At 37.8% G+C, this 13,154-nt stretch overlaps 1 protein-coding gene across 2 annotated transcripts in view; it reads left to right on the plus strand.

Annotated features, from left to right (window-relative positions):
* The window catches only part of TOPBP1 (DNA topoisomerase II binding protein 1), a 53,089-nt gene extending 41,357 nt beyond the window's left edge, over nt 1-11,732 (plus strand). For both annotated transcript variants that reach the window (XM_003342074.4, XM_007505084.3), the window contains exons 22-28: nt 1,970-2,136; nt 2,288-2,399; nt 8,415-8,578; nt 9,227-9,364; nt 10,454-10,543; nt 10,941-11,102; nt 11,523-11,732. In XM_003342074.4, coding sequence (XP_003342122.1) covers nt 1,970-2,136; nt 2,288-2,399; nt 8,415-8,578; nt 9,227-9,364; nt 10,454-10,543; nt 10,941-11,102; nt 11,523-11,666 — 977 coding nt within the window. In that variant the 3' untranslated portion in view covers nt 11,667-11,732. The remainder of the gene's footprint in view (nt 1-1,969; nt 2,137-2,287; nt 2,400-8,414; nt 8,579-9,226; nt 9,365-10,453; nt 10,544-10,940; nt 11,103-11,522) is intronic.
* The last annotated feature ends 1,422 nt before the right edge of the window (nt 11,733-13,154 follow it).

The raw sequence follows: 13,154 nt of genomic DNA on the forward strand, positions 1-13,154 counted from the left end.
AATTCATAAATGTGAGCTATTTCACAATAATGTTCATTTTCTTGATTTGAACTTTGTCTTTCCTTTCAACTTAATATGTGTCTTTGTCTATATCTATAAAGGTCTCAAATTATTATGTGGTTATTTGTCTTTTGAATTTGCTCTAAAATGTCATATTTAGAGATAGCCATTTTTCAGTATTGCTTAAGTTAGCTGCTTAAATAAGGAATTAAACTTTTGACAAATAATGTGTAAGAAATTCACATTCATAAATTTCTGGAATCGTCAGCAGATAGCCCTATCTAAAGCTCAGCAATCTGGGGGCAGCTGAGTGGCTCAGTGGACTGAGAGCCAGGCCCAGAGATGGGAGGTCCTGGGTTCAAATCTGGCCTCAGACACTTCCCAGCTGTGTGACCCTGGGCAAGTCACTTGACCCCCATTGCCTAGCCCTTACCACTCTTCTGCCTTGGAGACAGTACACAGTATTGACTCCAAGACGGAATGTAAGGGTTTAAGAAAAAAAAAAATTTTTTTAAAAGCTCAGCAATCTAAAACTAGAGAATGGATATGGTAACTTCAGAGTTATTGCCACCTGAAGTTACCATATCCAAATGCAGATTTGGTTTGGAATAATGGCTAAAAGCCCCATGGAGGTTGAATTTTAAAAAATATCACAAGTCAATTATCTTCTCACCCAAAATCAGAGTCTGATAGATATTGGTAGTCCTTCATGATTCTCTTCCACCCTACACTGATAAAAATGTACTGATCCCTCTCCTAACACCCTCTTATAGGCTTCATGTCATTTATACTTTAAAAAATTTTTTTAAACATTTTTTCCTATGGTTACATGATTCATGTTGTTTCCCTCTTCTCTTTCCTTCTCCTTCCCGGAGTTGACAAGCAGCTGACTTATTGTAGGGGTCACAATGGACCATGTACACATGAGAGAAATGAAATTGTCACATTGGAGGTTATGGCCAAAGCAAAAGCATTTTTCTTGTGACAATATTAGAAAACCTCATAAATTAACAAGTCCTGACCCTCTGCCTGTAAGAAAGAATTGGGGGGCAATCCAAATTCCTAAAAGTCCATCCTTTGCAGTACTAACTGAATAAACAATTGACCTGCCTCTTCTAAAGGTATTTACATTAGCATTAAGCTTTCCTGTTAGCATATCAAACATCCTTGATAGCAATTAGGACCTCACAAGTTAGAAACTTCCAGAGATGGTCAATATCAGTTATCTTCCCTCTCTCCATCCTCCTTATCCCTAGTTATATAGCTATGAGTTTGTGAGTTTTACCTGTAATAAAGATTTAGGCAAATTGGTTTTTAATCTGGACTTTGTCCCCTTGCTTGTCACTGACCCACATCCATCATGTATCAGTGTGTAATTATTTTCCTAATAAATACCTCAGGCTAGACCATCAACTCCAGAATTTTGTTCAATCCCTTCCTTTGGCTCCCTGCTTCATTCTTCCATGTTGAGTTTCCCTCCCAGTCAAAGAACCCTGCTTTGACTTGACTGTGCAGGCCATAACACTTATACACACACACACACACATATATATATATATATATATATATATATATATATATATATAATCACTCAAAACCTATTTCCCATTCATGCTTTTTTATCATCTTGCTTTCAGCTTGTTTCTTTCATTGAAGAGTTTTCCTTTTTATTTTCTAACTATACTTTTTTTTACATCAAATGCATTATCTTTGATACTAATGTTCTCACTGCAAATTCCTTTCCCTCTTTTCAGACCAAAATTGTTATATGATGACAAAAGGCTGAATTTAGAGAAAAGGAAAAAACTTTGTCTCTTTAAAGGTGACAAATTTAATCCCAGAGACAGGGTGGCAATATATTCTGCATGTACTTTTGGCTCCCTATAGTGTCAAACTGAAACTATTTCTTAGAATTTATTTCTAGTCATGCTCAGATATCATCTTACTGCTGTGTTTTATTGCCTCTCAGCTGTCTGTGATCCTGGAGACACATGTGTGACCAAGACCCCAAAGGAACCAGTTTGTGAAGATCTAGAAGCCACCATAAAAGACAGCCATCTCATTCCTACGCCACAAGCCCCCAGCATTGCTTTCCCCCTCGCCAACCCACCTGTGGCTCCACACCCCAAAGAAAAGGTAAGACTATGTTAAAATATGTTCTCAGTGTGATAATGTGGTTTGTTTCAAATATTAAATACATCATTGGTCAATTTTAAAGAAATGTGCTAAATATACATGTGCTTAAAAGGCAAACATTTTCTAAATCTGACATTCTGTTTCATTCCAGACAGTCCAGGCAGAGGAGACACATGAAGAATTAGAAAAACAATACCGATTTCAGCTCTCATCCCTTAACCCTCAAGAGCGAATTGATTATTGTCACCTGATTGAGGAATTAGGTACCAGTATTTCCACTAAGTTTTCATGGTAGCTTTGTTAGGTAGCTAAATGTTGTAAACTTTTTTTTAAAGAAAAATTGAGAGAGAGGTGGTAATCAGCTATAGGTCTTAAGATGAGTCAGCATCAGAGTTAGAACCAGAACCACCTATTTAGTCCATTCAATCATGGTTTCAAAGAACTGATCCTTTGAGATTTCCTGTGGAGGTTTGGGCCCTTGTGCTTGGTGAATGTTCCTTGCTTTACATATTATATATATAATAACCTTATATAAAACTGATGTTGAAATAGACATGTACTAGAAGTGAAGTCACCTTTTAATTGATTTAATGTCACAGGAATAACCACTGAGAAACTGAAGCTCCCTGGCATACCTGAAATAACTGCTCCAAAATCCCTTTAGTAAAGCTCTCTAGATGTTTTGACTTGAACAAGCTTAATCATCAGGTCTCCAAGGCCACATTAGTTTAGAAACTTTAGAACGGAGAATGGGTGGTGGGAGGAGAGAACGTTTTTAGAGAAATGGCCACAGAAATAACAGGTGATAGTCTGATTTTTGAGGTAAGAGTTGAATGCTTCTAAGCACACAGAGAGGCCAATTACAAATGAGATTAAGTGTCTATAATGACAACCTGCACTGGGTCAATCAGCAAATGTTTATTGAGTGCTCACTATGTGTCAGCCACCGTGCTAAAGGCTCTAGGGTACAGTGACAAAGATAAAATGGTGCCTACCTTCAAGAGGTTTACAATCAAATACATTCACACAAATAAGTGTACTTAAATAAAAATGGGAGGACCCTAGTGGCCAGTGGGGAAATGAGGAAAGAGTCGTATAAAAGGTAAGGCTTGGGGCAGCTTAGCTAGTGCAGTGGATGGAGAGCCAGGCCTAGAACCAGGAGGTCCTGGGTTTAAATCTGACCTTAGACACTCCATAGCTGTGTGACCCTGGGCAAGTTACTTAACCCCCACTGCTTAGTCTTTACCATGCTCCTGCTTTGGATCTGATTTTTTTTTTTAATTGTTACTTCAGCAGAATTTGAAGGCAACAAAAGATTCCAAGAGGTAAAGGTGAGGTGAGACTAGTTCAGATGTAAGAAATGGCCAATGTAGAAGTGTCAGGTTGAGATATGGAGTGTCATCTTAGGAATGGCAGGATTTTCTGGTGCAGAAAGAGAAATCAAGTCAAATACAAAAGGCACTGGAACAGTTATAAGGGAACTTAAAAGTCAGGAGAGTTCCTTTTTGGGGGAAAGATTAGAGCCTTTTGGGAAGAAATAGCTTGGTTAGATGTACACTCTAGGAAATGAGTAGAAGCAAGAGAGACCAATGAGGATACCATTGTAATAATATAGGCCAGTGGTGATAAGGGCCTGAACCAGTGTGGGAGCTCTCTTGGTACAGGGTAAGGCAGGGAGAGGACAGTTAACAAAAATAAAAATGATAAATGATGTGAGGGTAGAAAGAAGATTCCACAAATTATTGGATAGGTGAGGTAATGGATAAGAAGGAGTTGAAATAACACCCCAAGATTGTTGACAGACTAGCTTCTGGTGGATTGGAAGGATAGTACTGTCCTGGACAGAAATATGTAAATTCATAAGTGGAGTAGCTTGGATAGGAAAGATAATGAGTTATTTTGGCACACTGAAATTGAGATGTCTATTATTCAGATGTCTCTTTTGAAATAATCAAGAGGCAGTTAGAGCATATGTGACCTGGGCTATAAAGATTTGGGGGGTCATTTGCATAGTAATGGTGTAATTAAGCACAAGGAATAATGTATAGAGAGAGCAAAGAGAAAAAGACCCTGGACAAAACATTAAGGGGTACACTCACAGTTAGGGGACATCAGATGAATAAAGAAGCAGCAAAGGAAAGTGCAGTGCACTCAGGTAGGTAGGACAACCCAGAGAGGAGAGAATATCCAGGAGAGGGATCCATGTCAGGTGCTACTGGGATTTCCCAGACTCTGATTGGTGGACCTATGCCATGCATGCCTGAGGGGGCTTCTCCCTTCCCCCTCTCCACTGCATGCACCTGAGGACATTTCTCACATGACCCGCTCCTCTGCCCAGCAGTCCAATTCCCTCCCCTCTCTGGGGTAAGGGGGTAGCTCATATGTGTCATGAGAGTTGTTGTTTGGGGCTCTAAAAGGTACCAACATGTATGATTTGAGAAACGGCTACAAGATTAGCCAATTCCTATCAGTAACTTCGAAGAGAACAGTCTCAGTGGAGTGATGGGATTGGGAGTCAGATGCAAAGGGTAGAGAAAGAACTAGAGGCAACTGGCATACATAGCTTTTTTCTAGAAGTTTGGCTGGGAAAAGGAGAGACACAGGATGACTGCTTGAACAGATAAGGAAGACTCAGGCGTGTTTGTGGCAGCAGGAAAGAGATGAGGAGAGAGGAGAGAGAGGAAAGATGAAAATGGAAAGGGGGGCATTAACACATAAAGGTGTTGGCCATAACAAAAGGCTTCTTTTCATTAAAGGAAGAATGAATGAGGGGTGATACCAAGGGAGTTTCAGCTGGGAGAGAGAATGGTACAGTAGGCTTAAAGAAAGGAATGGCTTAAACAACTTCTGTGGAAAGTAACATGAAGAATCAGTTGGGAGGCAGGAATAAAGGACTGTCTTAAAGATATGAGAGTCCAGTTCAGTTGCAAGTCCAAAAAGGTAAATTGTGCTCCATATCTCATGTAGAAATAAGTAAAGGAGTGAGTCTTGTGTGCCTGTGTGTTACATTTTAGGAAGATTCTCACCAAAAGAGGTTAAAACCAAAAGGCTTTGGGTATTTAAAGGGTTTTATATACATTTGAAAAATTCCCTCAATGCCTCCTTCTTCAGTATGTCCTACCTATCTTTTCTTGGCTTTTATTGAATTGGATTAAAGGCTTTGCCAGCAGAATATAAGTTCAAATAGGTTCTAATGTGTTGAAATGGCTCTAACAGAAGATTGTATGATTTTGAAGGAGCTACCTTGTAAAAAGATGAAGAGATTGATCACCAGTATATTAGCCAATTGGCAATGAATTCTTTGACCATGACGACCCCCTCCCTCCCTCAAAAAAATCCCAAAACCCCCTACAAAATGAACCTCAGTGCTGTGCAGACCTTTTCTGTAGCAATGGTGGCAGAATGACATAAAAGGTTGCACGGGACACTTAAAAAAATCACCATTTTGAACCTGTCTATAAGCATTAACTTAACTTTTGTTACTCCAAATGTGAGATTCTTATGCAAAAGACATACTACACAAGGAACTGAACCATATATTGACATTCTTTTTATAAATGAAACCAAAGGCAAAGAGCTGCAGTAAATGTCATGGTGGTTCACAGATTTCTCCTCAAATAAAGGAACTGGCAGAATTGATTTTATTGTGCATCCAAAAGCAATAAGAAACATTTCATGAGACATTTAATCTAAGTTTTAGTATTCATGAGAAGTATTTGCCCCTCCCCCTCAAAAAAGCCACCTTGAAAATATAATTGCATCAGCATCAATTATAGAAGAGAAGGAGATAAATCATCCTCCAAAGAGCTTGTTAAGGTACTCTAGTTAAATCAACTCATACTTTTATGCTCATTCTCTTCATTCAGCTGGGCAGAGGAGAGAATGGAGAGGGGAGGAGGGAGTGAGTTTGAAAATATGGTTCAGGTATTAGGAATAAGTAAAAGCATGTAGATGTTAAAGAAGCCTCATGCCTGCACACAGTGAATGGAATCAGCAAGTGCTCAATCTGGTGAGTGCCGAATAACATTACAAAAAATGAACTGGGTTGCATTTTCATGAACAGGATAATCCTACCTCTTTATAGAGTACTTACTACCATGGACAAGTCACTTAACCCTGCTGAGCCTTTAAAATGAAAGGTGCTGAACTAACTGTCCTCCTAAGTGATCTTCCAGCACTTTATTTATTTACTTATTTTGTTATTTATTTATGATCTTTTGATTCATTATTGGTGTGGGAGTCATTCCTGAAAATCAGCTCTCTGTATCCAGGAAAATGACTAGTTTCAGATCATAGTTTGACACCCAGAGGAACCCCTTGAAGGTTGTTGTCTCAGATGTGCTACCAGAATTGGAAATGACCTTGAAGGGGGAAAAAATATGGGAGCTACATCAAAAATACAGAAGAGGGCCACCATGTTTGAGGCCAGACAGTTTCATAGGCACTAAAGAGTCATTTCTCAAGGTATGTAAAATTGGGCAATGGTAACAAATTGGGGCAAGGGTGGGCAAAATCTTAGACCTTGTTGTTATTGAAAGAAAGGTAATCGAAAGGAGTATTAATACAAATACATAACCTACTTGCCTCTATTACAGAAAGGTTATGAAAATTTTATGAGAGCAGCTTCCTTGATGACAGTATTAGAACAAGCAACATTTTTACCATCACAAAATTGATGGAAAGAGAGAATAAAAGATTCTTCTGTGCTGTTTATTGATTGTAAAAGAGGATTTCATTTGATAGTATAAAATGTCACCTACAAGGCTCTCCTTCAATAAGGGATTGCCCATGAATTTGCCAGAATTATACAAGATTCCTTGGAAGATTTAACAGAAGTAAATTCATTTATCTTCAGATTTCAGGATATAAAACAGGGAGATATGTGATTACTAAAGATGTTCATCACTGTCAAGGAAGTGGTCCAGATTAAGGAGGGTCTCTCTGTAGGTGAAGAATTTGTTCAGATCCTCACATTTGTAAGTTATGAGCTAATTATATCAAACTTTAGATCAATCAAAAAAGAGTTAAGGCCAAGTAAATCTCAGGAGAAAGCCAAGATAGACAACCTGTTGATCTGGGCTATCAATAAGAAAGCTGGTCTTAGACAAGCACAATGAGTGAACAAGCAAGGTAGGCTGGATTATCTTATAGGAAACTACAAAATTATTTTCATGATCTCAGACTTCTCTGAAATAGGCCCATTTCTAAAAAGTGTGTGTGATGCTGTATTGCAGAGTCCTGCACACTGCAGTCTCTGAAGAACTGAAATTAAGGATCACCCAAAAGGCAACTGAAAAGCTTCCTCGAGACTGCCAACACATGACAACGAATTATTCAGAAATGGTTTAAAGAATGTCATGGGGGGGGGGGGGGGGGGGGGAGCTATTTTGTAGCAATTGTGAGGAACAGCCAGGACACCACTCACGTGCTCCATTGGCATCCACCTAATGTTAAAAGAATTCAAGGAATGCTTCCAGCATGTTGAGTTGACCCTTTATACTAGATTTATGATAGGATGTAAATAGCAGTTACAGGATGGGCTGACATGAAAGGTTTATAGTGTTTCTTTGGTGGAAATCACATCTGTTGGATTATTCCTCAGTGATGCTAAATAAACAAGTTGTGACTAATATGCCTGAAATTTACTTAAATCTTTTTGCAAGGTTCTTGTGCCAGTGTATAGAAAGTATATACTAGGTTACTTATGCACTGTATTAGCAGGCAGTAGGAAGGGTAATGTATAATAGACAAAAACGAATATTTTCCTGCTCTAAAAACCATACTGTATAAGAGGGTAAATGTTGTCATATCACAGGGGATAAATCCAAACGCTTCCTAAACCTAAAATATTTATTTCCCATAGAGGATGTTTCAGAATTGCTGCCCTTGTTTCCCTTTTTTTTATATTTTGTCTTTCAACATAGGTGTTATTTTACCATTTTCATTGTTATGTTTAGTACTTTGTGTCATTTGGGTGATCTCTTTAGTCAACAAAGAATTTTCTGACTAGGAAAAACTGCCTTTAAGATACAATTTTGGACCTGTTAGGTGGCTTAGTGGATTGAGAGTCAGGCCCAGAAACAGGAGGGTCCTGGGTTCAAATTTGACCTCAGACACTTGTTAGCTGTGTGACCCTGGGCAAGTCACTTAACTCCTATTGCCTAGCCTTTAGTACTCTTTTGCCTTGGAGCCAATACATAGTATTGATTCTAAGACAAAAGGTAAGAGTTTAAAAAAAATTAAATTTTAAAAGCATAATTAATTTCTTTCTCCTTTAGGTGGCCTTGTGCTAGAGAAACAGTGCTTTGATCCAAGCTGTACACACATTGTTGTGGGACATCCTCTTCGGAATGAGAAATATTTGGCTTCAATGGCAGCTGGAAAGTGGGTACTTCATCGCTCCTACCTTGAAGCTTGCAGAGCAGCTGGGCACTTCGTCCAGGTATGTACTCATAATTTTTCTTAGTCATTATTGCTTTTCAGGTAAATTTTAACATTTTTCAGAATGATTAAAGGAAGAGTGAACTGAAAAGTTCACTGACATTTCATCTAACTAAAGTCACTGAATCACTGAATTCCATGGTACCAGAAGTTTTTAAAGTATTAAGCAAAATAATAATAGTCCAAATAATCAGATTCAAACTTTTAAAATTTTAATTGTATTTGAATATATATTTTACTCTTCAGATTTTTTGTAGCATTCAGCAAAGCTATAACCACATTTGTATGCCAGCCTTGAGCTCTCATGTTACTATTATTCTTTGATATTAATTATGGTATGTATTTAGTATAATAAAATTATTTCTTTCATTAGAAGGATTAAAAATCTCTGATGGCAAGGAATTCTTATTTATATTAAAATGCTTTTTTTAATTATAAACAGTAGAGAAATTCCTTGTCTGTTCACTAAATTCATATCCAGCATGGAGCTACAAAAAGTTCGGTACTCTCATTTTAAAGTAGGGGAATTAGAGTTCCTAAGAGCTATTTGTCACAGTAGTTATTATTATTTGATGATTCTGAATCAGACATTTCCTCCAGTCATAATTAAAAGCCTAAAAGAGTCTTTACTATGGCTAAAATTTTCTAGGAAGAAGAATATGAATGGGGAAGTAATTCCATACTTGATGCTTTGACTGGAATCACTGTACAACAGAGGAAACTAGCACTTGCTGCAATGAGGTGGAGGAAAAGGATTCAGAAAAAACAAGAGGAGGGCATTGTTGAGGTGTGTGTGTACTTAATATGAATAAAATGTTTGTATGTATGTATATACCTGCTGCATCTTGGGAGCTCGGGAATTGCTCCCTCTGCCAAAAAATAACTTCAGATAAGAAAGGAATCATTGTTGGCAGCTGACTTACAATACAAATTAACATTATTTTACATTGTATTTATATATACTATATATGTATATAGTGTGTGTATATATATGTATATATAAAATGTAGATGTTACTTAAACCAGTTGATTGTAGGCATCTTGAGGGTAGGAATTTTCATATTTTCTCTTTGTATTCCTGGCACCCAATTCTTGTCATATTTTTTACTTGTACATGGTATTTTAAAAGTATATTTAAATAAAGTTGGTCTTAGAATGTTTAATAAAATGCTATAATCAATGTAGAAAGACATGTTAGTGATCATTGTATAGATTTTTAGCAATTCCTGTTTATATCTCTTTAGTATATGGCTAGGCTTTTTTTTGAATGCCACTTAACTTATTCTCAGCTAACAAACAGACTTTTTAAAAACCTCTTAAATGTATTTATTTTTGTGTTTTCTTCAAATTGAATTGTTTCTCTTCAGGACATGATTGGTTCCATCTAGCTCTTAACCAGTAAAGTTCAGAAAGTTCTAAAAATAGACGAGAGGGTTTTTTTTTTCTTTTTCTTTTTAAACCCTTACCTTCTGTCTTGGAGTCAATATTATTGGCTCCAAGGCAGAAGAGTAGTAAGGGCTGGGCAATGGGGGTCAAGTGACTTGCCCAGGGTCACACAGCTGGGAAGTGTCTGAGGCCAGATTTGAACCTCCCATCTCTAGGCCTGGCTCTCAATCCGCTGAGCTACCCAGCTGCCCCCGAGAGGGTTTTTTAAGGGTCTTCAAGCCCTTAAAAATAGTTCTACTTTAGACCTTATTCTAGTAAGATGAAAGATACTAGGAAATGCTAAAAATGGATCAAGCTGCTTATTTTTCTTTTATTAGGTGCTTGTGATTAGAGACAAGTTATCAATGTCAGTTTCTAGCACTGGGTTTGGGATTAGAGAGAAGAATCTCCTTTCTAATTGATATAAACACATGCCTTTCTTTTGTTTTAGGGGGCTTTTAGTGGGTGGAAAGTGATTTTAAATGTCGATCAGTCCAGAGAAGCAGGATTTCGGCGTCTTCTTCAGTCTGGAGGAGCAAAGGTTAGTTGAGCTAAAATTGCATCAAATCACTTTACTGAGGGTTTTTTTTTAATTATTATTATTAAAACCCTTACCTTCCATCTTGGAATCAATACCGTGTACTGGCTCCAAGGCAGAAGAGTGGTAAGGGCTAGGCAGTGGGGGTTAAGTGACTTGCCCAGGGTCACACAGCTGGGAAGTGTCTGAGGCCAGATTTGAACCCAGGACCTCCCATCTCTAGGCCTGGATCTCAATCCACTGAGCTACCCAGCTGCCCCCACTGAGGTTTTTTTTTTTTTTTTAAATGAAATTAACTCTTTCTCCATGTGTTTTCTGAGATGGTCATCAGTAAAAGGAGAACGTGGGGTTGATCAACTGACACAGTGTTTGGCTATCATCCTGCTTGTTTTACTTCTAGGTTTTACCTGGTCATTCTGTGCCTCTATTTAAAGAAGCCACACATCTTTTTGCTGACTTCAATAAGCTGAAACCAGATGACAGTAGAGTTAACATAGGAGAAGCTGTTGCCCATAAAGTGAACTGCTTGAAGCCAGAATACATTGCCGATTACCTTATGCAGGTTTGTGAGGTTGTTTCATAAATATGTATTCCATGACTGTAGTTAGATTAAACTTTAGTGCCTCAGAAGGCATTAAGTCAAAAAAGGCCTTCTCCATTGTAGAACTAATGCTGCTTAAGCATGTTTGTTGGATTAGAAGTGTAATGATAACTTGTTCCATTATACCTTATAAATCTAGGAAAAGCAACACATCTCCATGTAACATGAATTTTTTTCTATTTATTTTTATAGTAGCTAGCCCTCACCTAGATCAGATCTGTCCCATTGTTATGCATTTAAGAATCTTTTTTTTTCCCTTGAGTATATTTGTGGTTCTCCCTCATTTTTCATACTTTCAAATCAGATCTACATTAGGAAATTACTGTGGCATTTTGAGAGCAAAGGGATAATAAAGGGGACACTGTATTTTTTGTTTTACAGGAATCTCCTCCTTCATTGGAGTGTTATTCTCTACCGGAAGCAGTCTCATTTCTCCAAAATAATAAGGAAACTGCAGCAGGATTATCACAGAAGAGAAAAACTTCTACAGAAATAAATAAATTCAAGCGACCAAGAATATATTAACTTGGGTCTGCTCTTTTAGTTAATGTGAAATAATTTAAATAATTAAAATTTGCCATGTTAATTTCATGAATTTGTGTGGTGATTAAAAAAACCTTGGATAAAACTTATAGTTGTACTTGGTGCTAACTCATTAGCATCATAGGTATAATCAAATCATTGGGCCTATATTTTTATATAAAACCATGAATCTTTTACATATGGCTTTTTTTTAAGTATGTATAAATTCAACATGTTGATTTTAAGGCTGTTCTACTTGTTTGTCTCTGTCTTCCTCTAACAAATAAGTTAAAACAAACCCAGACATTAACAGTGCCTAAAACTATGCAACAAGAGCAGTATGTTTTTCCTCTTGGTCACTGCATTAATCAGAAATCTCAAGTCTCCCAGGGTTGTTTTTCTTTTCAGTGTTTTCCTGGTTTTGCTCACTTTACCTCAAGGGGAAAGACTGTTAGGGGTAAACTTATGGTTGGACTGAATATACTTTTAGTTGGTCACCAGGGATTTAAGTTCTAAATCCCAATGAAATACTCAAGTCAGAATGGAATTTTATGGTGGTTTATTTACAATAGAGTGAAGATATTAAGGAAGAAAGAAAGAGGAAAAAGAGAGAGATACCAGGCAGGAGTTCAGAGGAAATCTAGCATGGCTTCCAGCCACAAGGCCTCCTCCAAGATGAGGGGCCTCCTCAGAGGCTGGTGCCTCCAGAAAGCCAAGGGAAGGGGAAGTAAGCCTTCCACTCACCACGTGATAGTCTAAGGGAAGCAGTCTGAGGCCTCATGCTTGAGCTCCTCTACAGTCAAGTTCCACCACCAAGTCCCTCTCACAGGAAGTGATGCAAAATATAAAGGAAGTTATTCATGTCACTTCCTGTGTCTCACATGTACCAATGGTGGCTTAAACTTGGACTTGGACAGCCCAGGGTGTCAGTTAATTGTTTCTGATTTGTCACTTGCTAGCACATGCGGGTCTTAGACCTTCCTCCCCCACACTTGGTCCTTAATTGGGGGTGTATACATTCCTGGTTGCTAGAATTCTAAAGAGTAAGCAAGGTGGAGTAAAACTAAAATTCACAATCCCCCCGGATGATGATTGGGGGACCAGTCTTCCCAACTGATCACTTAACATAATCATCTTGTACCTCTAAATCTAAATCTAACTACAGGTGCATAGAAAAATTCACCTTCTAAGAGGAAACTACAATAGTTCAGAGATGAGAAGGGAATCAAAGAGAGAGACAGCAAAACCAATGTTTTGCTGAGCACATTGACAAAAACCATTTAGGAGATAGTCCCCTTTTGGCATAAGAGTGTACATTCAAAATAAATGTTCAGTCAAACTTCACTTCATTCAACCACACCCAAAGTCCATTCTGGATCTTCTTGATGTAGTGTAGGTTTTATTAGAACAAAGTTCATTGGTATCTGAGTAATGATCACTGGGAACTGTCCAAATTAATAAGAAACATAAGTGATCCTTTAAGAGAATGTA

Source organism: Monodelphis domestica, chromosome 5 (genome assembly GCF_027887165.1).
Source record: "Monodelphis domestica isolate mMonDom1 chromosome 5, mMonDom1.pri, whole genome shotgun sequence".
Taxonomy (NCBI): domain Eukaryota; kingdom Metazoa; phylum Chordata; class Mammalia; order Didelphimorphia; family Didelphidae; genus Monodelphis; species Monodelphis domestica.